Here is a 26,031-nt window from a genome sequence, read left to right on the forward strand (position 1 = left end):
CAGTGTATGTAAACTTCTGACCCACTGGAATTGTGATATAGTCAATTAAAAGTGAAACAATCCGTCTGTAAATAATTGTTGGAAAAATTAATTGTGGCATGCACGAAGTAGATGTCCTAAACGACTTGCCAAAACTATAGTTTGCTAATAGGAAATCTGTGGAGTGGTTAAAAAATGAGGTTTAATGAGGTTTTCCATCTAATACGCGACAATTACTTGTTTCTGTCTCACACAACAGCTTCTTGTCATGTTTACACACTGTACTGATCTGTTAGGTTTAGATAAGGGTTTGGTTAAGGGCATAATATTAATAAGCATGTCCTTAATGCCTCGTGCACAGAACTCACGCTAACTTCCACATTAGACATCCGGGCATTTGCATGTGATGAAATCGTACAAATTTATATGAAATAGCCAACTCATATTTTCATGAGATCAGGTTGTATTATTGGCATTCCTAACAACTTGTGTGTGTATTGTTATAACTTGAAATGAATGGCTGTATCATGGAGATTATTGCCATACTGCACTATGGAGCATCTTTTTTTAATTATTATTATTTCCATGGAAACAGGATGAAGTGAGTTGTCAGTCACACCCTGACTGGTAATATTCATCCAGATGGATCTTCTCTGACTGGGAGCAGAATTTGGCAGCACTTTCCATAATACTCCAAACCTATCCCAGCTAAACACATGAGAGCTGCTCAGTTCTCGCCAGACACTTTTACTTCTATTCTATTACCTTATGAAAACAATTAAGTATAATAAAAGAATGAATTTAGAGCTAATAACGTAATGTTGCATGTGATAACTAGACCAAAACATTAAACCGTCAATATGAGACAGAGTTAAAAGTAAAAAGCAAAAATTTTATGATTACAATGATCTAATAACATAATTATATAATAAGAATGAAGAATTTAAATTCTTGAAAATAATTTGAATGATTAAACAGTGTTTGACAAAGTTGGGAATAAAAACACAGCAGGACAACATTATCTGGAAAGGTTATCTTTATTCTGAGAAACTGATAAATTATACATTGATAAGTTCTCTTCAAAAATAGCAGTGTGTGTTTTAAACAATACATTATTTAAAGCCCCCATAGTAAAATAACTAACAGCTCTTGTACAACACACAGACTGCACTCAAAACAGACAATAGGTGATGTCTGAACATTAACAAAGACAATACAAACACATTTCAACAGGTTTAATCAACCTTTTGTTTATTGAATCACTTGCTATTTACCCATACTTTTATTTATCAATACCGGTCACTTTTTGTATTTCCTGCGCAATGACAGTTTACTAATCTGCCAACTGCCTGAGCTCTGTGTTCAAAGATTGTTATTTAAAAACAGCAATTACTTTATCCTGTATTGCAACCAGATCTTGAAAACCAAAAGCCATTGTGTGAACATATATGTGTGCCTTATGTGTGGCTATTGCAGCCTTGAAACTAATTCGATTTTAAAATCTGGTCTCTGAGGTGCCTCTCTTCAGACTACTGCTTATAAACTCATCATGCTCAAAGCTCAAGTTATTGTGAGACCTGGAGATCATGAGAAGTTTCTCCTTTTTAGTGTAGTCCTTCTTCATGGCCATTGGGGGCACTATTAGCCTGTCCATAGGGTCCTCTTTGTTCTCCAGTTTAGTGTATCCTTTACTATTACTGCGGTCCAGTCTAGGCCAGCTAGGGTGTTTCCTTTGTTCAGGCTGGACAGTCAGCCTTGTGGGCCCTCTCTCTAAATCCAGAGATTTGGAATGTGCTGACAACACGTGGAGGGAGTTATTGGAACCAAATTCTTTACGAGCAGCTCCAGGTGACAGGAATCTACCGCTGGTGGATCCAGCAGACAGTGAGGAATGGGAAAATGTGGAGCTAGGGGATTCTGTAGCCGAGTTGCTCCGGAGCAGCTGGGCACCGTGAGGTTTGAAAGCTTTGGCGACGACAGGAACAGGGACTGTTAAAGATTCCATCGAAAGAGGTCTGGAGTGATCCCTGTTCAGCTCCAAGTCCTCCGTGATGCTATCAATTTCAGGCTCATCGATGACACAGTTGTTGAGTTTGATGACAGGCAACGTGAAGGCGCTGATGGAGGAGGAAACGATGGACCGCGTTTGACATTTCTTCAGTGCACCACTCTTACCCTCCCACTGACGACGGCTCTCAGACTGGAACCCAAAGAATGATTCAGTTCGGTCCTTGTAGGTAGGTGACAACAGGCTTAATCCACCTTTTGCCTCATTCATTAGACCCTCCTCATCCTCAGAGCTGGTTCTGTGGGAGAATTGGAGGTCACTGTCTAGATCAGAGAAGGACATTAATGTGTTAGCTGCGAGCCGTGAGTCAAAATGACTGTCTTGACTGAAGGAACGAATCTCTGAGTCTGCATAGGTACCCACGTAGGCCCCATTCGTACATTTCTGCTCCTTAAACCGCATGCTGTGAATGTCTATGACGGTCGAGTACATGTCCCTCATGTGTATAATCTTGGTCTCACGGTCTCTGTTCTCATGAAGGATGGCATTGGCGCAGATAAATATAAAAATCCCAATTCCCATGGTGAAAGGACCGAACATTTTCATCTTCTCCGAATGCAGGTGCTGCTCAAAAAATTGTGCCATGGAGCCCATCTGCCCTCGCCCAAACTTTGTATCATTCATGGAGAGCTTGCTTTCTGGTGCCTTCTGGTGGTCCTTGTGCGGCCAGTATCCTAAAACAGCCATCGCAATACCTGCCATGAGGATCAGCACTCCCAAAACCAGAAAAAACCCAGAAGCGGAATACAGTCTGATCTTCCCCCTCACTACCACCACATCAGCTCGAGTTTTACGCTTAGCATGTTTCTTCTCAGGTGCAGGGGTGGGGCTCTGGATTGGTAGATGATACTGAGTGCGAATGGAGTCTTGTCTTTTCAATGCAGCGAGCCCTGTGATCACCCCTCCTGTTGCAATCATTGCTACGGCAAAACAAGCCTGCAAAACAAACGAACAAACAAAAAAACAAACAAACATATAAGCAATCTGGAGGCTTCAGCCATGTTTAAAGAGTCTTTTCTTTGATTTCTCTATCAATCCTACTTGAGGCGTTAGGGGCATATTAACCTGAGGGGGAAAAATTTGGGAAACTTCCCAATATTTTTCATTCTAATAGGAAGTTTGCCAGCTACACTGGTCCATGTTGAACAGTATAAGATTAGATGAAATGTGCTTTTACATATCAGCATTATGTTTTTTACCTTTTCTCACTTTGTACAGAAAATTAGTGAAACATACTGTATCAGTATTGCAATGCAACACAAAACATAGATCAGGGTTCGTAAACCTATGGCTCACGAGCTACATGTGGCTCTTTGCTAAAAATCAAGTGGCTCGCCGTGTTTCTCTCCATTCACCAACACATGATCGTTTAAAACTTTCTAGAGATAATTTTCCTGCAGAAAGCGTGGATGCGATTGCAAAGCTTGAAGTCAATGACACTGTTCTTTCTTCCGAATTTTTCGTATAGCCTACTCCTGGTGAACAAGGTTTGAAATGAACACCAGACAAATGCAAATTTTTTATATGGAGGATTTTGCTGATGTACCAGCCACTGTGAAAGGTGACCTGTAAGACTTCTCTGAGTGATATATTACAAGAAATTAGACACAAAGATGCGCGTTTGAAGAAACGTGTGATTATATTTTTAAGAACAGACCAAAGAAAAGCTGCTGATGCGTGTCTGATTTTATATGTGTGCAGTGAGCTCTGCTATTCACGTGTGCAATGAAAGCGCTTCTCCAAAACACGCACATTCGTATAGTTCTGGGCCTTGTTTCCCAATAACTATTGATCTTAGCTTTTAAGAGCATTTTCTACGAGCGATTTTATGAACGTTTGTTATGTTTTATGTGCGCTCAGGTGTGAAATAGCACCCACCAAATTGCAAATGTGACGAGGCTTAATCCAGTTTGCGAGCTCCTTGTTCAAATGCAGGCAATTCATGCGTGAGTAATTTTGCTCATCTACCCACAACAGGTGGGAGCAGTTTTGCTGGTTCAGTAATATATATCTTTGTATTAAAGAAACAAAGATGAAAGGGATTAAATCATAAAGTAATTCAAGACAAGTTCACATTATATTTTCTTTTCTTTAGGCAGCAGAAGCTTTATTACTAAAACACAATACAAACACAAATTCAATAAGAACACACATTTGGCAGCATTATTTTGGAACACAAGGGAATTTAATAGGCTTATTTATTATGATGATTATTATAATTATCTTTACATTTATAATTGTCTTTAGTTCTAAATTTGTAGGCTATTAGTCATTTATCAAATGTTGCCATTGATGGATGCTTGCGTGATGGCAAATTGGGCCGTTGGAGACTGTAAATGTTTGGATTTGGGGAGGTGGTTAAATTGGATTTTTTTAATCACTTCATTATTTTAATTATTTTTATATTTTAATTGCTTTTCGTTTGTTTATAGATCTATTTGAATTTAGAAATGTATTTTGTTTAAGTTTTTCATGTTTCAATAAATTACTGTAATTTTTAAAGCAAAATCAATAAAGCAAAAATATTCACTGACCCTTGACAGGGGGGTTGACGATGTAATTGGATAGCACAATATTTTAAAGGCAATTATCCTTAAAATATTTTTTACATATCGCCCAGCCCAAAAGGGAAGTAAACTTTTTCATGAACAATTGTAAAATGAGACCCGCACACACACACGTGTACTCAATTCCATATTGCAACATGTTACCTATTGTAATGAAGACTCAGGCTGGTTTGGATCCATGTGCAGCTTTATTGACAAGGCAAGCTCAGGTCGTACAGGCAATGGTCTGGGACAGGCAAACGGAGTTAGGCGGAGAGGCTGACGCGTAATCAGGGACAGGCTAATGATCGGGGCAGGCAGCAGACAGACGTAGTAGGCGGACTAAAGTACAAGGGCAGGCGGCAAACAAACAGGAACGGAGAAAAACTAGGTCGGTACACAGGAAAGCCAGAGAGATAACTAAATAACGCTTGGAATTGTCGCTGGGGCTAAACAAGACTTTGCAAGGAGGGAACAAACTGGCGTGATTAAATAGAGTGGGGTAATGAGCAACAGCTGAGGTGAGTAATTAGTATTCGGGTGAATGCGATCTCCGGAGGCTAGAGGAGGAGGCGCCTTCACCCGTGTTCGTGACAGAGCCCCCCTCCTGTGAGCGGCTCCTGACGCGAAGGTGCGATCCTCGCCGAGGTCTCCCCCGAGGTCGAGGGGCCGGTCTCTCCGGGTTGGACTGATGGTACTCTGTTATGAGGTTTGGGTCGAGGATGTCGTTGGTGCTGACCCAGGACCTTTCTTCCGGGCCGTACCCCTCCCAGTCAACCAGGTACTGCATCTGACCTCGGAGGCGCCTGGAGTCGAGCAGCCTTCGCACCAGGAAGGCCTCCTCTCCGCCCACGATCAGGGGAGGGGGTCTGAGAGTGGCCTCCTCTTCGGCCCCCGGGTCGTCGGCCAGTTTCAATAGGGAGACATGAAAAGAGGGAGAGATACGGTAATTAGTGGGGAGATCGAGACGGAAGGTAACAGGGTTAATTTTTCTTTGGATTCTAAAGGGACCAACATACCTAGGCCCGAGTTTTCTGCTGGGCTGGCGGAGGCGGAGGTCTCGGGTTGAGAGCCAAACCCATTGGCCTGGGGCGTAGTTGGGTCCGGGACGGCGGTGGCGGTCGGCTTGTGACTTAGTGCGGTCCACGGCCCGCTGTAAGTGGACGTGGGCCTGGTCCCAGACTGCTTCGCTGCGCTGCAGCCAGTCGTTAACGGCGGGCACCTCCGAAGGTTCTCCGGACCAAGGGAAGAGAGGGGGCTGGTACCCCAGGATGCACTGGAAGGGGGTTAGTTTGGTGGACGGTTTGGTCAAGGAGTTCTGGGCATACTCAGCCCATGGAAGGAATCTACTCCAGTCCCGCTGGTTGTTGTGACAGTAGGTGCGCAGGAACCTGACAATTTCTTGGTTGAGTCTTTCTGTCTGGCCATTGGACTGGGGGTGGTAACCGGAGGTGAGGCAGAGGTTGATGTTAAGGAGTCGGCAGAAAGCCTTCCAGACCCTGGAGGTGAACTGGGTTCCCCGGTCTGAGACAATTTCTTTGGGCAGACCGTAAAAGCGGAACACGAACTGGAACAGGTGTTCAGCGGTCTCGAGGGCAGTGGGGAGCTTGGGTAGGGGTATCAAGCGGCAAGCCTTGCTGAAGCGATCTACGACCGTGAGGATGGTGGTGTGCCCCTGGGAGTTGGGTAGGTCGGTTACGAAGTCCACGGCGATATGTGACCAAGGGCGATCGCGGAATGGGGAGAGGTTGTAGCAGGCCGGCCGGTGGTTGCTTAGAGGGCTTAGCTAGGTTGCAGGCTGGGCACCTCTTGACGAAGTCTGCGGTATCCTCGGGTAGGGTCCCCCACCAAAAGCGGTTACTCAGGAGGCGGGTGGTAGCAGTGATTCCAGGGTGGCCGGAACAAGAGGAGTCGTGCACCCAGCTGAGTACTCTCTCCCGGAGGCTGGGGGGTACGAAGGTCCGACCCGCAGGGCATTCGGGAGGAGGTGGAACTGAGGTTTGAGCCTGGGAAATGTCGGACATGAGATCCCACTGGACGGGGGCAAGGAAGAGCTCGGGCGGTACGATGGGTTTGGCGGTTTGGCTTTGGGCTGTGGTCTCGTGCTGGCGTGAGAGGGAGTCGGCCTTGGTGTTCTTGGAACCCGGGAGATAGGAGATGTTGAAGTCGAAACGAGTGAAGAAGAGAGCCCATCGGGCCTGTCTGGGGTTGAGCCTTTTGGCAGGGCGGAGGTACTCAAGATTTCGGTGGTCCGTCAAGACCTGGAATGGTTGCCTGGCCCCTTCCAGCCAGTGACGCCATTCTTCCAGGGCTGCCTTTATGGCCAGAAGCTCCCGGTTACCGACATCGTAATTTTGCTCGGCAGAAGTGAGTTTGCGGGAGTAGTAGGCGCAGGGAAACAGCTTAGGTGGGTCTCCTTGGCGTTGGGAGAGGATGGCGCCGATTCCAGTGTTCGAGGCGTCCACCTCTACCACGAAGGGGAGATCAGGATTGGGATGGTGCAGGATGGGCGCAGTGGTGAAGCGTGTCTTGAGTAGGGTGAAGGCCTGGAAGGCTTCAGCTGGCCAGTGAAGTTTGTTTCCACCTTTCTTCAGCATGGCGGTAAGAGGGGAAGCGACTGTGCTGAAGTTCCGGATGAACCGGCGGTAGAAGTTCGCGAACCCCAGGAAGCGTTGGAGCCCCCTGACTGTGGCGGGCTGAGGCCATTCCAGGATAGCTCGTACTTTGCGGTCATCCATGGCCACTCCTTCTGGGCTGATGATATACCCCAGGAAGGCTACCGACTTCAGGTGGAATTCGCACTTCTCGGCCTTAGCGTACAGCTGGTGCTGAATGAGGCGTTTGAGGACGGTTCGGACATGTTTGATGTGTTCCTCGAGGGAGTCGGAGTAGATTAGTATGTCATCGATGTAAACGATGAGGCAATGGTTGAGCAGGTCTCTGAACACGTCATTGACAAAGGACTGGAACACCGAAGGACTGTTAGACAAACCGAACAGCATCACCAGATATTCATTATGGCCAGAGGTGGTGGAGAAGGCAGTCTTCCACTCGTCTCCCTCCCGAATACGTACCAGGTTGTAGGCGGAGCGTAGGTCCAGCTTGGTGTAGATCTTTGCGTTTCTTAGTTGCTCCAAAGCAGCGGGCACGCAGTGGCAGGGGTATCTGAATTTTATGGTGGCGTCATTGAGGCCGCGGTAGTCGATACACGGGCGAAGGGAGCCGTCCTTCTTACCTACGAAGAAGAATCCGGCAGCTGCCGGGGCGTGGAGGGCGGATGAACCCCTTGGCCAGTTCCTCCTCGATGTAGGACCTCATGGCCAAGGACTCGGGTTCAGACAGGGGAAAGATTCGGCCTTGGGGTGGTGTGGCTCCGGGTTTGAGATCGATGGCACAATCGCTAGGTCGGTGAGGAGGCAGTTGGGAGGCCTTGGCCTTGCTGAAGGCCTCGCTCAGGTCTGCGTACATGGGGGGTATCTGAGCGGAGTCATCAGGAGCCTTTTGGACGTTGGTGGTTCCCACGGTTAAGGGGTGGATTGTTTTCAGGCACCTCGCCGGGCAGTCAGTTCCCCACTGTGTGATTTGATTGTGCCGCCAGGAGATTTGAGGGTCATGAAGACGGAGCCAGGGGAGGCCGAGGATTACCGGGTGGTGAGGAGAGGTGACGAGGTGCAAACGGATGGTTTCGGTGTGCAGCACTCCTACCTGCAGGCGGATGTCGGTAGTGGTGTTGCACACTTTACCGGTACCCAGGGGTCGTCCGTCTAGTGCCGCCACTGCCAAGGGAGGTTCACACACAGTTAAGGGAATACCATGTTTCTTGCAAAAGCCCTCATCAATGAAATTACCAGCCGCACCAGAATCGATCATAGCGTGGACATGTAAGCTATATGATTGGGTGTAGAGTGAAATGGGAACTTTTAGGCTGGAACTGGGTAGAGTGGAGGAAAGTAATAAACTCACCCCTGGTTGTTGTCGTTCAGGCGGGACGCGTTGGGCAGGTGGAGCGGACATGACCGGCCTGGCCACAGTAAAGACAAAGGCGGTTGGTAAGGCGGCGTTCTCTCTCCTCCGGAGTGAGGTGGGCGCGGTCTAATTGCATGGGTTCTGGAGCCGCTTGGTGCTGGGGTGTCGGAGCGGACTGTGGGAGCCACTTGGCTGGTCGTCGGGAGCGGATGAGGTTGTCGACTCGGATAGCCAGCGAGATGAACTGCTCCAAGGTGGTCCCCTCATCGCGACAGGCCAGCTCAGATTGCAGGTCCACGTTCAGTCCCTGACGGAAGAGAAGCTTCAGGGTGCACTCAAGCCAGCCGGTTTGTGTTGCGAGGGTGCGGAAGGTGAGTGCGTAATCCGCCGCAGTGCGATTTCCCTGGCGAAGAGCCAGAAGTTGCTCACCCGCGCTCTTGCCACTTTCAGGGTGATCGAAGACGTCGATCAGGCTTCGCATGAACGAGTCAAAGGAGAACTGAGTGAAACCCTGACTGTGCCAAACTGCGGTCGCCCAGTCGAGAGCGCGGCCCGTTAGAACGGAGCTGACAAAGAGAATTTTGCTCTGATCTGTCGGGTATACGGCCGGTTGTTGTGTTAGGAAAATGGTGCACTGCATAACGAAGCCCTTGCATTTCGAGGGTGTGCCATCGAACTTTTCTGGGAAGGCGAGTCGTGGGGCGGTTGCTTGGGGAAGCGAATCGCCGACTGACACCGGGCTGGCTGCTTGAGGAGCCGCGGGTGCGGCCGCGGAAGCCGGCGTGGGTTGGAGTGCTGCCTGTACGGTGCGCATTATCTCCTCGATGGCTGAAGCGAGGCGTCCGAGCTGGAGCTGTTGCGCGGAGAGCTGGTTAGCCTGCGCAGAGAGTTCCTCCGATAGGCGGGTGATCGCCGCTGGATCGTGGGGTGGCGAAGTCTTCTGTAATGAAGACTCAGGCTGGTTTGGATCCATGTGCAGCTTTATTGACAAGGCAAGCTCAGGTCGTACAGGCAATGGTCTGGGACAGGCAAACGGAGTTAGGCGGAGAGGCTGACGCGTAATCAGGGACAGGCTAATGATCGGGGCAGGCAGCAGACAGGCGTAGTAGGCGGACTAAAGTACAAGGGCAGGCGGCAAACAAACAGGAACGGAGAGAAACTAGGTCGGTACACAGGAAAGCCAGAGAGATAACTAAATAACGCTTGGAATTGTCGCTGGGGCTAAACAAGACTTCGCAAGGAGGGAACAAACTGGCGTGATTAAATAGAGTGGGGTAATGAGCAACAGCTGAGGTGAGTAATTAGTATTTGGGTGAATGCGATCTCCGGAGGCTAGAGGAGGAGGCGCCTTCACCCGTGTTCGTGACACCTATAAAAAAATGTTATATATATATATATTTTTAGTAGTAGTCTGTGGGCAATATAAACATTTTATTTGATTGAAAAACACTGTTTTTAAAAATAGTAAATTATTTGTTTGTGAAAAAATGCATCAACCAAAAATGTTTAAATGGGCTCCTAAGTTAAAAAAGGTTCCTGACCCCTGATACAGACCAACAGGGCCTCTCGCTGTGTTGCTCCCTCTGCCTCTGTAAATGCTAGTTTAAAATGAATGATTAAATTACCCTCAGAAATGTTTATTCTATAAATAAAACACTGAAGCATTCACCAAGAGTAACTGCCAGTGGACAAGACACAGTCTGGCAATGTGAATTTGGCATCCAAAGGGCAGCCAAGTATGTGAGGACAACAAAGAACAATATTTAAATCCAGCATGGTAATTATTTTTGCAAATCTACAAGAGACATTAAATATCAATTTACCAAGATGGCTAATTGCTAATCTCACAGCAAACACATTGTCGTTTCTCATATGCCTTCACAAGTCTGACATTAGGATAGAGCGGTTGAACTGAGATGTTTATATCCCTCGTTGTCCATTGTGTGTATGCTCTGGGACCTCAATGTTAATATCTATTATCACAAATTAAAATATTGGTTGAGAAGAGCCACTATGTAGAAAAAGACACAAATACCCTGTTGTAAAAGTACTGTATACAAAGACAGTGATTGTGATTACATGCACAATCTTATATTGATCATGTTTAATGAGCCAACGATATGCAAGTATAATTATTTAGTGTATATTATTACATTATGTAATCATGTAAATAAAACTGCTCTTTTGACAGAGAAAAAGTCATAAACATTTACTCAAAACCTGATTGGCACAACTAGACTTTTGCTTGTTAACCTGATTTCTCTTTGCATGTAAATGCATTTACTAGCGTTCTTTCAGCTTATTCAACGTTTTTGCATTTTCGGTTCATTGATTTGCATGACAATCCTTGAAACTGTGTCGTTTTACGTGTTTTAAGTACTTGTAAATGCACTCAGTGACATTCCAATATATTACTTTTTGACATTGCTGCACTCATGTTGAGGGAAGCATTTGGTTGTTATAAAATGGATGAGGTGCATTTAAAGCTGTTGAGAAATTGTATATATCTATATATACACATATACAGTGTATAAATATATATATGTATATATATATATATATATATATATATATATATATATATATATATATATATATATATATATAAAGTTGAAGTCAGAAGTTTGCATAATAGGCTGAAGTCATTAAAACTCTTTTCTGATGATACATTTTTATTTGAAAATTGTATTGTTTACATCAGATTTAATAAATAGCATAGATTATGTTATGTTGCAGTTATTAAAAATGTTCGTGTTTGTGTATATTCTCTATACAAGACTTCCGTTCTAACTTATTTCTTAACAATATTTTTTCATTCCATAAAACAACTTGACATAACAGAAAATGTGGAATCAAATGAAATTGAGATCTCCTCAAAGGCCACCACACTGCCCATCTAATAGGAATTTTGCCAGCTACACTGGTCCATGTTGAACAATATAAGATCAGCAATATGTTTTTTACCTTTTCTCACTTTGTACAAAGTCATGATAGTTGCTTAATTATCAAGTAAATGAGTGAAACATACTGTATCAGTATTGCAATGCAACACAAAACATAGACCAGGTTTCGGACACCTATGGCTCACAGCCGACTTCCATCCCATAAGAATAACCCATCTGCCTATCCTAACATTGGCCAGGACCCAATTCTTTATGTACTTATTCCCTAATTAATGACTGCTCCCTCATTTAAATACAGAGTCTGTGGCAAAATGAAATTTGAGTATCCAATACATAACACACCAAATTCAGCAGAGGAGTTCGCCGCCAGACCCACTGCAGGCACCAGGTTGCCTGTACTCGAACAGGTGCTACAAAGGTGTGATGTATTTTACGTGGTACGGTCCCCCTGTCGGCGGACCCGCGTCTCCCTTGGGCAGAGTTCCATCTGCCCCTGGCCGCTGTGTTTGTAGAGAGCTCCTCATCGTCATGGCAGGACCTACCACTGCGCCACTTCCATATGTGGCTGGTAAGCCCATGTGACGTATTTGCCACATGTTAACCTCCCCTGCTGGGCAGGATGTGGTCTCCGTGGGGTCTTTCCCCCCTGAAAGAATAGGATAGGAAAAGAACACCTTCCCCAATAAACATAAACATAGAGCGAGAAAAGGCCACGGCTGGCGCGACCTGCTCCCATGCTAGTTACATCGCTACATGATGTCTTTGGGGTGTTGGGGAAGTAGAAGCTTGCTTACACCTACATCAGCAGTCCACGTAACACGGATCAGTGTTGTAGCATTTTTAGATGGGTACCTTTAGTGTCACTACATCGACACAATGTCGAGTGAGTGACAGAAGGGGAACGTCTTGGCTACTGTCGTTACCTCCGTTCCCTGATGGAGGGAACGATGTTGTCTCCCTCTTGCCACAACACTGTACTAGCTGCTGAAATGGCCGGGACCTTACTTTCGTCTGAACAGACGCACACTTCCCTCCTTTTATACACGTATGTCCGGGGGAGGGGCATGAAAATGTTGTTTGCCAATTCTCATTGGCCTTTTCTCAAAGATAAGAGGTAACCGAGGCTCAAGGAAACCGAGGAAAAGTTTAGTTTTGATGCTGTGTGAGAACAAATCTGTAGATTGCCGGTCCGAGCATGTATGAGGTCAAGATGTGCTAACGTAAGAAGACTGCCTTGGGCCAATCACAATGTTCAGATGGAAATGACTGATCAGAATGTTGATTAAAAATCTTTCAACCTTTAAGGTTTCACTCCATCAGTCCATCTAAGTACTGTACTTGTACTGTGTTTTCCACTTTTGGTTTTCAGTATTGACTCATATCAGTGTACATATTAGTTTCATATCCAAGTCTGTGCGCAACTCAATTTTAACCAACAATCTAAATAGGTATTAGTGTTGTCAAAAATACCGGTACTCTGGTACCAAGTCGGTACTCAAACAAAAATGTTTTTACGTTACCAGAATTTCTGATGGTACCGGAGTACCGAGTTTACCCGGTTCCCATGCAGAGTTGGGAACTTTCGAATGCTCACAACAAGCAAAGGATGGCGACAAGCAAAGCTTCTGTGGAGTCTCAACTGAATCTTGTCAAAAAGAAAAGTGGAAAAAGCCAGGTTTGGAAATTCTTTGGATTTGAGGCTGATGAAAAGGGAAACATCATAGATCAGCAAAAGCCTATTTGTAAACGCTGCTTTCCCAATTTTCCGACGACGGGAGGAAACACATCAAACTTAATAAAGACAGACACCCGGATTTATTCAAGCAAATAAAGCAGGTGAGTTTAAAAGCATATTATCATTTGCATTAGGGCTGAAATGTTTAGTCGACATTATCGACAGCGTCAAAAATAAAAAATTGTTGAGAAAATTTTCCGTTGTCTAATAATCGTTTGATCTCATTTAACATGAAATCAAATTAAACTGTAATGATGAAGCGTGAGAGCAGCACTGCAGTTCACGCCTGACAGAGGAGAGGAAGAATTAAACAGATCACAGTCCAGATGCACTCAAACTTTTACAGCTTCATCTTATGTAGATCCCAAAGTATTACGGAATTATAAAAAAAAAAAAAAAAGTACATTCAGAAGCAGTCTCGTTGTGTGCTCTTTAAAGGAAACATGCATTACATCTTAAATGCAGTTATATTTAATGCGTTATAGCTTTATTAAAGTTCAAATAATACAGAAGCAGGTCATGTTAATAACTATAAACTAAGAAACTGGCATTTCTCTGTGTGGTCGGTGCCTCTTCTATGAGTTGCGCAAATGTCCCGAGCTAACTCTGCGTTCACACCGGACGCGAATAGCGCGTCAGGCGCGAGTGATTTCAATGTTAAGTCAATGCAAAGACGCGTTACGCGTAAAAAATTCCTGCGGCGCGAATGAGGCGTAGAGCGCGGCGCGGTAGACGCGAATACGCCTCATTCGCGCGTCAAGTTCGCGCGAATGGCGCGAATTGAGCGTCTGGCACGTTACGCGCGTTACGCGCGAATGGTGCATTTTGTGCATTCACGCGTTTGACGCGAATTCGCGTCTGCCGCCCGAGTTGAAAAATCTGAACTTTCGCGTCAATTCGCGCCGCGTTAACCAATCAGGAGCCTAGCTGCCTGCTGTCACTCAGGAGGTAAAGTGACGTAAACTCCCGCTCGGAATCTTTCATTCCAATATCACTGACAGCTAACTTACGGAGGAAAAATTAATTCTTGCTGTAAGCAGTCACCCAGAATTGTACGATTCCACTTCATATTTTTACAGAGACAGGAACAAAAAGGACCTCGCTTGGAAGAGGGTCAGTGAGGAGATTGGGAAACCTGGTAAGTTGTAAATACAAATTAATCTTTAATATTTGTCCACTTCTTTACGATAGAAATGCTACAGTCACTGTCATTTCTTGAACAAGAACATGTGGACATCAAAACATGCAAACTCAGAGCGAGGGTTTACAGTTTTATTGAATTTTTTATATTTAAAAAAATATTGATGTTTTGTCCTGTGTTGTATTACTCCTGTAATGTGTATAAAGACGTTGCAAAATATTTATGGGTATATTTTTTACACGTGCATATATATATATATATATATAATTACACATTTCACTTTTGTGTCACGCGCGTAAATTTCGCTTCAAACTTTTTGTTTTTTACGTGCGTCAATTTCGCTCTTGACGCGCGAATGGATTCAAAGTGGTCAAGCGTATAACTTGACGCGCTATTCGCGTCCGGTGTGAACGCAGCATAAGGGGGAGAGATTGAAACTGCACCGGCTGAGAGAGACTCTGTCACGGGACGCTCATCCCTTGAGTGCGGACGCTTAATGCAGCTCGATTAGAACGCGGTTGCTCGCGACTTATTTAATCATAATTTATGTCACTGTGGATTTATTATCGTGAAGAAAATTAGCAATATGCAGCTTTATTAATATGAGAGCACTTTGCACATTAGTTTGGAAATTGTTTTTATTAATTCTATTGTATGTTTGTTTATTTAGTTGTTTTTTTTAGTACTTGGTAAAAACTTAAAGCAAAAGTTGAAGCAAATCTTATATAAGTGTTCAAAAATACTTAAAGCATACATTGTTCAGTTTTGTTATAATTAAAAATTAATATATTTAAATTAAAGTGTTGCTCAATGGCATATTTCTGTTCTTAGTTCTGCTGCTAATGTTTTGTAGACTTTGTTAACAAGTGTTCAGTATCCTGTTTTTGTGTTTTGCTTTGGTACCGAAAATGGTATCGAGTACCGTGAAATTTCACTGGTACAGACTACTTTGGTACTGTGACAACACTAATATGTATTGCCTAAAATAGATTAAGACCCTGTATTTGGCAGGCCTCAGTGCGTTTTTTTTTTGTTCATAACCCTATAGAATGAAGCATGTTGAACCAGTGATGAATGTTGATGTATATATAATACTAGGCAAACAGTGCAGTACATTGCACCATACAAAACATTATTGTTCCACTAGAAGGCAACAAAGCCACGAAAATAAAAATGTTCAAAGAGTTGGAAGCTTCAAGATAGAGGAGGTGGAGAATATGTAAACAAACTTTATGAGATAATAAAGAACATTCATCTGTTGCCTGCTACAGTCTGCAAACAGGCATTTCCCTCTAAAGAATGCTTTAACTCTCAATGAGCCATTACTAACTAGATGTGTTTTTGAGCAGCTTCAAACATCTGTTCCACAGACTGCTAAAAGACATTCAGAATAACTTGTTATAAACATCTCTCCTACTTAAGCAGATTTTATTTGGTTAAGCATGGGTCTTTTCAGTAAAGTGGGACAATCAATCAACTTGAGAACGTGCATTCGCATTAGCTATACAAGCCAGGAATTTTTTTATTTTTTTTTATATGATCTGAGCTAAAGAAGCACAATTTATGAGACCATTGCTGTCAGATTTTACTGCTGATTTGAAATATGTGACATTGATCGTAATTTGACCAACTACCTTTTCCCATTCAAGTAGATAGGAGCTGCACTTTTATGCTGCTTGTTTACTCGAGAGCATTCCAAACACGCCCGCCAAGTGAACTGACTTGCCTCAAAGGACTTTGGTTACACTCACTGATTAAGAATTGAGGAGGGGTGACTAACTGCCTCTTTAATTTCTGTCGGTTTCCCTGTCACGTACTGTGTACTGAATTAGGATGCAGTTCATGGAGGGACTTTACTCTGTGAAGTGTGAGATTTTGTATTTGTTCCTTCAGCATGTGCCATTGGAAGTACTGTACATGTAAATGCATAGCTTCTTTAAGAAAATGTACATTCATTAAAACACAGATTTTTCTGTCACTTCTTTTTTATATTTCTTTTATTTCACGTGGCCATGTGAACTGACTCCCACCAATTCTCGAAGCTTACAACAAAAAATCAACAGAAAATTGGCTAGTGGGACGCCAAAAAGTTCCAAGCTGGTTCAGGGAGTAAGGGAGGAAGTGTATCACATTTATAGCATTAACCCATTTTACTTGCAAAGTGACATATTTCCAAGTGAAACAGGATATTCAACAAGAAGAAAAAGTATGGCTTCCCTGGTTTCATCAATCAGGATTGGATTGATGAAAGGTGGTTGAAGGGGAGGGGTTAAAAAATAAAATCATTTCAGTGGGGAGCAATTTATTACATTTTGATGACCATTTTTTAAGACAGACATTTTGTTACTTTAGAGTAACGTGTTTATCGTTCACAAAAAGACAAGAAAGTAAATAGGGTCAATCCTGATTTCATGCCGATGTTCGGGGAACCAGAGTCACCAGTCATATAACAAATACATTTTAAATCAAATAGATTTGCTATGTTGAAAGTTTCAGTGGACTTGATTTTATATATTCAGGACTTTTCATTAACCTCCTGAGACCCAAGAGTGAACACTATGTGCAATAAACAAGCAACAATAAATAAATAAAAAAATACATAAATTATAGAGCAAATAGTTCTCCTAAAAATCTGTCCACATATGTGAACTGCATGACAAAGTTGTGAAATTTTAACTAATATCAAGCTATAGAAAGTCAGATTTTTTCCATCAAATATTTTATTATGTGTCCAGGAGTGTTGATTCATGTTTTTGAGATGTTACAGACATTACAGCTGATTTTCTGTAAAGTTGAATAATTTATTCAGATTGAAAGTAATATCCAGCATCATCCAATCACTGTCAACCATGTTCAAATAAAATGATCCATTATAAATGGTGAATCTATGTACTGATGATCATTGTCCCATGATCCAAACATCATCTGCAGCCTGAAACTGAACTTTTCATCAGATTTTAGGAGTGAATGCACTTACAGTAACTGCATAGAGAGCTATAGGATGCTCCCTTGTTCCCTATTTAGTGCATGACTTAACCATCAGTGTGCTGTTTGTCTGCACTGGTCTCAGAACAGTTTGATCTTATTTTCATCATAACTCCATATAAAGCCTCTGAAAGACACATTTTTCAGCTTTTGGATGAATACATTTATTCTCAATGTGATAATGTACAGTAAATATAGGAATGTATTTATTAATGTTAATGAATAGAACCATATTGTACAGTGATAAAATATAACAACATTTATATTAAAATGAAGCAAAATTACCCACAGATGTGTTACTGTGAAGATTATTCAAAATAATGAACATGTTTTTGGAACGTCTGTCAGAAAACTGCTCAACAGCACTCATTCGTGTACTTCATGTTTATCAGCCGCCAAACCGTGAAAAAATTAATGAAATAAACTCTTTATAACCAAACAGGCCACGCCCAAAAAAAATATTTTCAAAGTGATGGCATTCCACCCCATTTGTTCAATTCTTCTAAAACTTGGTGTACATTCCCCATTTCTAATGGGGAACAAAAAAAGCCTCAAGGACCCATAACTTCTGCCATGATGGATTTTCCTGTTCAATGAAAATTTAGGAAAACATACAAAACTCTTCTTCTCCTGAACCGTAGCTCCAATTGACTTGACATTTGGTACACATGTGTAGAATTGATGTCTTTCAAATCGTTATTAGCAAAAATGAATACAATACAAAATGGCTGAAAGGGGCATGTTTACGTAAATTTCCACATTTTATCAATATATATGTGTCAATAAATCAAATTTTGACTGATGGTTTTTCAAACCTAACATGCTTCAAGATGACATCACTCTGAAGTACTGCGCAAAGAATGGCCAACATTTGTCCTTAGGGGGTGCTACAGGCCATGCCCAAAATTCCCATTTTCTGGTCAAAAATGTTCTAATTTGGTACATTGATACTACAGGCCAACAGGAAACCCCACACCAAGATTGGCCCACATTCTCCCTTAGGGGGTGCTACAATCCATGCCCAAATGTCCTATTTTCAAAGTGATGATATTTCCACCCCATTTATCCAATTCTTCTGAAACTTAATGTACATACCTCATTTCTCATTGGGAACAAAAAAGCCTCAAGTATCCATAAGTTCCGGCATGATGGATTTTCCTGTAAAGTTTTTAGTTTAGGATTCAGACAGAAAGACATGTTTTTTGGATTCCTCCATTGGGAGGGTTAACTCTAACCCTCTAATGATACATTTTTAATGATTTGCCATTTTGAGGAGGAATCGCATTGCTGCTTGCAGCTATATTTGACATTGGAATTACTAGTCGTCAATATAAAAAAAAAAAAAGTAAAAAAAGAGGTGCAGATGGATACAAAGCTTAATTTCACCTCAAGCTTCTTCCCTCCTAATTTTGAAAAATGTCCTCTTGCAAGATGAGCAAAGTAGCTATGAAATCTGTTCGGTGGTGGTGCGGGAAGCAGATTTCCGAAACATTCAAGTCGCTATGGATGTTTTCACATTTGAGTCTTCTTTCAATCTGTGCATTCTTGCAAGTCATCCACCGAGCAGGATTTTTCAAGTGCAGGAATAAGAATAATTGCCTCAGGTAAGTCATGTCCAGTCTTTAACCGGACCATGTTGATATGATAATTTTGCTCATCAAAAATGTAAGCTTTTGATTAAATAGCCTATTTTTAGCTAGGTATGCAATTTTTTACCCTGCAGATTAAGAAGGCTATTTTCAATGATTTGCCGACTGCTGAACAGGTTAAAATATATTTTATTCTGTGTGCACGTCAAGTTTAATACATTTGGTTTATTGTATATTTCTCACAGAACAATTTTTTTCTATCTATTTATTTTGTACATTGTAACTGTTATTGGTTAATGTTCTTTACCGAACAGCTGTCATATTAGATCATAGGCTAATATATGTTGTGAAATACCCACAACTGTTCAGCATATTTTTTCTTTTGTAGATTTATCTTTCCTGTTAATTATTTTTCATTATTTTCAATTATTCAACAATGTCCTAGCTGTTTTAATATGTTAAGTAACTTTTACTTAGTGAATTCAGAACAGGCTATAAGGATTGCGCTTTTGGTCCTGAACTTTTCATTCAATTGCTTTCAATAAAATGCCTCCATTCACTAATGTTGAATCGGTGAATGCAGGTCAAGTTCAATATTTTCTGAGGGTTTCTGACTAGTTGACTAGTCTACTCCAAAATTTTTGTTTAAAATTCAGTGAAATAATAATAATAAGGTTTATAAAAGATGATAAAAATTAGAAATCTTTTGAAAATCTAGTATACAGTGCATCCGGACAGTATTCACAGCACTTCACTTTTTCCACATTTTGTTATGTTACAGCCTTATTCCAAATTGGATTAAATTAATAATTTTCCTCAAAATTCTACAAACAATACCCCATAATGACAACCTGAAAGAAGTTAGTTTGAAATCGTTGCAAATCACATGTATATAAGTATTCACAGCCTTTGCTCAATAACTTTGTTGAAGCACCTTTGGCATCAATTACAGGCTCAAGTCTTTTTGTGTATGATGCTACAAGCTTGGCACACCTGTTTTTGGGCAGTTTCTCCCATTCTTCTCTGCAGGACCTCTCAAGCTCCATCAGGTTGGATGGGGAGTGTCGGTGCACAGCCATTTTCAGATCTCTCCAGAGATGTTCAATCGGGTTTCAAGTCTGGACTCTGGCTGGGCCACTCAAGGACATTCACAGAGTTGTCCCATAGCCAATCCATTGTTATATTGGCTGTGTGCTTAGGGACGTTGTCCTGTTGGAAGATGAACCTTCGCCCCAGTCTGAGGTCCAGAGCACTCTGGAGCAGGTTTTCATCAAGGATCTCTCTGTACATTGCTGCATTCATCTTTCCCTCGATCCTGACTAGTCTCCCAGTTCCTGCCACCACCATGCTTCAGTGTAGGGATGGTATTGGCCAGGTGATGAACGGTGCCTGGTTTCCTCCAGACATGACGCTTGCCATTCAGGCCAAAGAGTTCAATCTTTGTTTCATCAGACCAGAGAATTTTGTTTCTCATGGACTGAGAGTCCTTCAGGTGCCTTTTGGCAAACTCCAGGCGGGGTTTCATGTGCCTTTTACTGAGGAGTGGCTTCCGTCTGGCCACTCTACCATACAGGCCTGATTGGTGGAGTGCTGCAGAGATGGTTGTTCTTCTGGAAGGTTCTCCTCTCTCCACAGAGATACGCTGGAGCTCTGTCAGAGTGACCATCGGGTTCTTGGTCATCTCCCTGACTAAGGCCCTTCTCCCCGATAGCTCAGTTTGGCCAGGCGGCCAGCTCTAGGAAGAGTCCTAGTGGTTCCAAACTTCTTCCATTTACGGATGATGGAGGCCACTGTGCTCATTGGGACCTTCAATGCTGCAGAAATTTTTCTGTACCCTTCCCTAGATCTGTGCCTCAATACAATCCTGTCTCGGAGGTCTACAGACAATTCCTTGGACTTCAAGGCTTGGTTTGTTCTCTGACATGCACTGTTAACTGCGGGACCTTATATAGACAGGTGTGTTCCTTTCCAAATCATGTCCAATCAATTGAATTTACCACAGGTGGACACAGGTTTCTCCTTGAGTTGTAGAAACATCTCAAGGATGATCAGTGGAAACAGGATGCACCTGAGCTCAATTTTGAGTGTCATGGCTATGGCTATGAATCCTTATGTACATGTGATTTTTTTTTTTCGTTTTTTTTTTTTTTTATAAATTTGCAAAGATTTCAAACAAACTTCTTTCACATTGTCATTATGGGGTATTGTTTGTAGAATTTTGAGGAAAAATTAATTTGATCAATTTTGGAATAAGGCTGTAACATAACAAAATGTGGAAAAAGTGAAGCGCTCTGAATATTTTCCGGATGCACTGTAAATGTGTCAAGTATGTAGGAATTGAATCTTTGTGTCCATTGACCTGAATGTGCATTTTCATAAATATATCAAAACACCGATATATAATAATATGACAAAATTATAATATTTTTTTAAACTGCACACACAGTCACAAGGTTTTAAGTTTTATTGTCACATGATTAGATACCCGGAAATATATGACTTTCTTTCTTCTGCAGAACACAAAGATTTTTAGAAGGATATTTCAGCTCTGTAGGTCCATACAATGCAAGTGAATGATGGCAAGAATGTTGAAGCTCCAAAAAGCAAATAAAAAAAGACATCTTAAAAGTAATCCATGTTTTCAGAAATGATATGATAGGTGTTGGTGAGAAACAGATCAATATTTAAGTCCTATTTTGGAAGCAATAAAATTTTTCGTTCTTGAGTTATTTGGGACCATGTGCTCCAGCTGTTTGGTGGCCATTATGGAATTTGCTCAAAAACGTCACTGTTTTTGATGAACTCAAAAAAAGCTTTTTTTCTTGAGTCAGATGAACAAATCAGGCGAGATTAATAAGCCAAATGCAACTTGATATTATTTATTTTCTTTGTATTTAACAGCAATACCTTGTATTTGAAAAGATGGATTTGATGAGTATCTGGTGCTAGTGCATGACATGTGAGACAAAAATAGATAGCCTACAGTAAAAGAAAATAAATCAATAAAAACAGCTGATAAACACATTAGATGAAAATATTTAAGAAGTTTGAGCTCAAACAAGATTGAGTGCTCTGTCTGTAATTATAATCCAGAAATATAACATTATTTTCATTTGGGTTTATAAGGAGCAGTGCCTTTGAAAAGCCTGTTTCCTCAAAGCTTAAAAGCAGAATAATTATTTTATTTTTCCACTGACCCCTATTGTTCCTAATAACCCTTTGAACTTCATATTAAACTGAACTCCTCGTCAACGCTACATACAGATTTTGTTTTCACTGCAGGAAGAAAAATGAATAGGCAGACACCAATGTGATTAAAGCTTGCAGGATTCAAAAAATAAATATTCAATTAACTGGTGTTGATGTCTGGGGTCTAAATCGAATTTAATTTAGTAAAAGGTGAAGCATTTACATGTTTAAAAGCATAGTGGGCTTATTAAGAACACATGTGGGCTGAAATGGGACACATGTTCCTAATAAGCACACTCCACTTTTTCATATTTGCAGTTAAATAAAGTAATTTAATTTTGTCAGTTTATCACAAAACATAACATGAGTGTTTAGATGAGAGATTAATCTTTGATTTAACAAAATTTTGGGTGGGCTTAATCCGGGCGTACACGGTGCGAGTTATCACACTCGGTAGGTTGTGAGCCCCTGCACAGTTTAACTGATAATCGTACAGTTGCAATCATACACAACACGACTTTACAACCTGGTGAATTCTGGAGCAATCACATTAATCTTCGTGGTATTTATCATTATAAGACTTAAGGAGGACATTGCTTTATTCCTCAAAGCTTGCGATTTAGAAATAAAAATTGTGACTGACATGGCCAGGTGCTGCATTAGCTGAAAACTCATCTGCAGATTAAAAAAAGGATACTTATTACAAATGCTCTTCAACATTGACAGATTGAGATTTCGAAGGGAGGTTGTGTGATTTCATGACTGCATACATCAATTATAATGTCAGTGTGTTGCTGCTGCCAGTTACTGCATGATAATAAAGTGCACAAAATGTACAAGATTAAAAAGAAAGTGCATAAAATTTGCACACCGTTAACATGATATTTAGTGCAGAATTTTGAGTTATTTTAGTGAAGTTGACTATCTGTATTATTCAGCTTTAGATGTAGACTGCTACTCCTCATCTGTGTCACTGCTTACATGTTGATAGCAGACATTCTGAAGAAGACCCGTGAGGACTTGTCCATGTAAATGCACTTTAAAGCCACACACAGCAAAGTTTAAAAATCTTGTTTTAGTGCAGCAGTTGATTGACAGGAAGAACTTTCATCCTAGAAGTCCTTTGTTTCAATAGACTCGCATTTGGAGAGTTAAATAAATCTTCCATCACATATTCACTATTGTGTGCATATACAATTATAACAGATGCTATATCCCCCTAAATTAAGCCCTAGAACTGAAATGAATGCAAGTATGATGAATAAAAACAGACCATGATGGAAATGTTAAACTTGATAAAGATTGTTTTCTAGCGTAACCCATATGGCAAATGATTTGTTTGAAGAGCAGAGAACTGCATGGCATTTCTGTAGAATCATTCCCAGTGATGTGGTCCTGAATAATATGGGAAAACACAGTTTTAACACGACCATTCTCCAAATGTGTAAAAGCTTCATGAACACTCAGTTTCCATTGATCATGTTTAACACATTCTCCTGATTGGTCAACTTCAGGTAAATCGCCAAATCGGCTCGTTCAACCGTGCACACACCTCACAAATTCATTTTTTAGATAGTTTTAAAAATTATTGGGAGGTCATGAGCTGCTCGTAAGCCACTCGGCTCCGCTCGTAATTCCTCTCACACAATGCGAGCCGTGACCACACGAGCACAAACGATTTCCACGCAGTCTCTCACACTGTCGGGAGCTCGCATGTGTACACCCACCTTTAAATGGGTCACTTCCCCTAACACTTAATTTGAATATTTGTTCCCAATTCAGTCCCACACAAAGCATGCTGGTAAATGGAAATTCCCCGTCCAGCTATATCAATGCTGCATTAACACCACAAAAAGTTTTCAAGCCATCCAAACTCAAATAGATTAAAGAAAATGTCATTTTACTAATATAAATGAATAGAACGCAATGGAATCAAGTTTACAAAATTGTGTTACTTTCGTTTGTTTTAATTAAGTAAAATGAGTAAGCAGCAAAAATCCTTTTTTGAGTGAAAGAACAGATTCAGGTGAACATAACTTTAAAATACATTTGTAGTTATATTTGTGTAGTTGTTTTTAGTTTTGATACGCCGAATTAATAGTGAAGAGATTCTTGTATGAATACACAGCATATGACTACCCATGATCACCTGCTGTAGAAGGATCAGTGTGTGTATGTGTGTGTGCGTGCGTGTGTGTGTGTATTTATCACTTTGTTGGGACCAAATGTCCCCATAAGGATAGAAAACCCCAAATTGTTGACGTTGTGGGGACAATTTGTCGGTTAGGTTTAGGGGTAGGGTTAGGTTTAGGGGATAGAATATAAAGTTTGTTCAGTATAAAAATCATTATGTCTATGGAAAGTCCTCATAAAACATGGAAACACAACATGAGTGTGTGTGTTTGTGTGTGTATGTGTTTATGTGTGTGTGTGTGTGAGCATGTGTGTGAGTATGTGTTTATGTGTGTGAGTGTTTGTGTGTGTGTGAGTATGTGAGTATGTGTGTGTATAAGTGAGTGTGTGTGTGTGTGTTAGTGTGTGAACGTGTATTTATCACTTTGTAAGGATAGAAAAACCCAACATTTTTGACGTTGTGTGAACAATTTGTCAGTCCCCATGAGGAAAACAGCTTATAAATAATACTACCGTAAATTATGTTTTTTGAAAATGTAAAATTGCAGAAAGTTTTCTGTGAGTGTTAGGTTTAGGGGTAGGGTTAGGTTTAGGGGATAGAATATAAAGTTTGTACAGTATATAAACCATTATGTCTATGGAAAGTCCCCATAAAACATGGAAACACTACATTTGTGAGTGTATGAGAGTGAGTGAGTGAGTGAGTGAGTGCGGGTGGTTTATGAGGACATTTTTTAGGTTATATACTGGTAATTACAAGGGTATTATGCTATAAATGTGGTTTATGAGGACATTTCTAGTGTCCCCATAATTCAAATGAAAACATACTAAATTATATTTTTTGAAAATGTAAAAATGCAGAAAGTTTGTTGTGAGGGTTAGGTATAGGGGTAGGGTATAGAATCTATAGTTCGTACAGTATAAAAATCAGTATGTCTATGGAGAGTCCTCATAAGGATAGCTGCACCAACAACGCGCGCGCGCATGTGTGTGCGTGCGTGCGTGCGTGGCAGAAGTAATAAAGTCCTCTTCAGCCCGACCATATCGATCAAATGTACTCTAATTATCGTGTTGTTTTCCTCTGCTCCTCTCTGATGGAGATATACTGACCTTTAACAAACCTGCCGAACATTTGCCCTTTCATATCATGCATATAGACAGAACAACCAATAGAAATGTAAATAAACATATATTTGTGTAAAATAAAATGATCCCTCGTCAACAGATTTAAATATATCTTACAGATTTAACATTCAGTGCATGATTAGCCTTGACACTTGTGTTTTACTGATAATACACACCACACACACACCTGCATATGTATCCTCCTCCTAATGTTGTGTGTCCATTACGCACAGGTAGATCTCGCTCTCATCATCATATTTCCACTCCACTGAAGAGGATGATTTTATAAATGTATTTCATACTTGGCTTTATAAGATGCTTTGGATTGTTTATGTCATAATTCAGTCGATGAGGAGCTCTGTGAGAAAACTTCCATCCGAGCGCGCGCATCCTCTCCATCTCAACCCAGCGGAAAGAAGTCCTCTTTCTTTCAATTTCTTTCTTTCATTCTATCTCAAAAATCACCTCAGTTCAGCGTCTTGCATGTATTTCCTCGTCCACAAATCCATAATAAATAGTTCAAAGACCAGATATATCCATGGTTACATTCGGATATTTCAAAACATTGATCAGACATATGAGTTAGTGTCGATAAAAAGCAAAAGTCACTCGTATTTAGTGGCAGTATTTCCAAAACTAATAAATATCGAATGTTCGCCTCAGACGCGAATC

The 26,031-nt window shown here is 41.4% G+C and overlaps 1 protein-coding gene across 1 annotated transcript; it reads right to left on the reverse strand.

The window, feature by feature from the left end:
• Positions 1 to 1,006: 1,006 nt before the first annotated feature.
• Positions 1,007 to 26,031, reverse strand: LOC127624225 (transmembrane protein 200A-like). The gene is made up of 2 exons (XM_052098951.1): positions 25,547 to 26,031; positions 1,007 to 2,983 (listed from the first exon to the last, which is right to left on the reverse strand). Exons 1-2 carry the CDS (start codon positions 25,550 to 25,552, stop codon positions 1,475 to 1,477), a joined length of 1,515 nt encoding a protein of 504 aa, XP_051954911.1. The 5' UTR covers positions 25,553 to 26,031; the 3' UTR covers positions 1,007 to 1,474.

Source organism: Xyrauchen texanus, chromosome 30, assembly GCF_025860055.1.
Source record: "Xyrauchen texanus isolate HMW12.3.18 chromosome 30, RBS_HiC_50CHRs, whole genome shotgun sequence".
NCBI lineage: Eukaryota > Metazoa > Chordata > Actinopteri > Cypriniformes > Catostomidae > Xyrauchen > Xyrauchen texanus.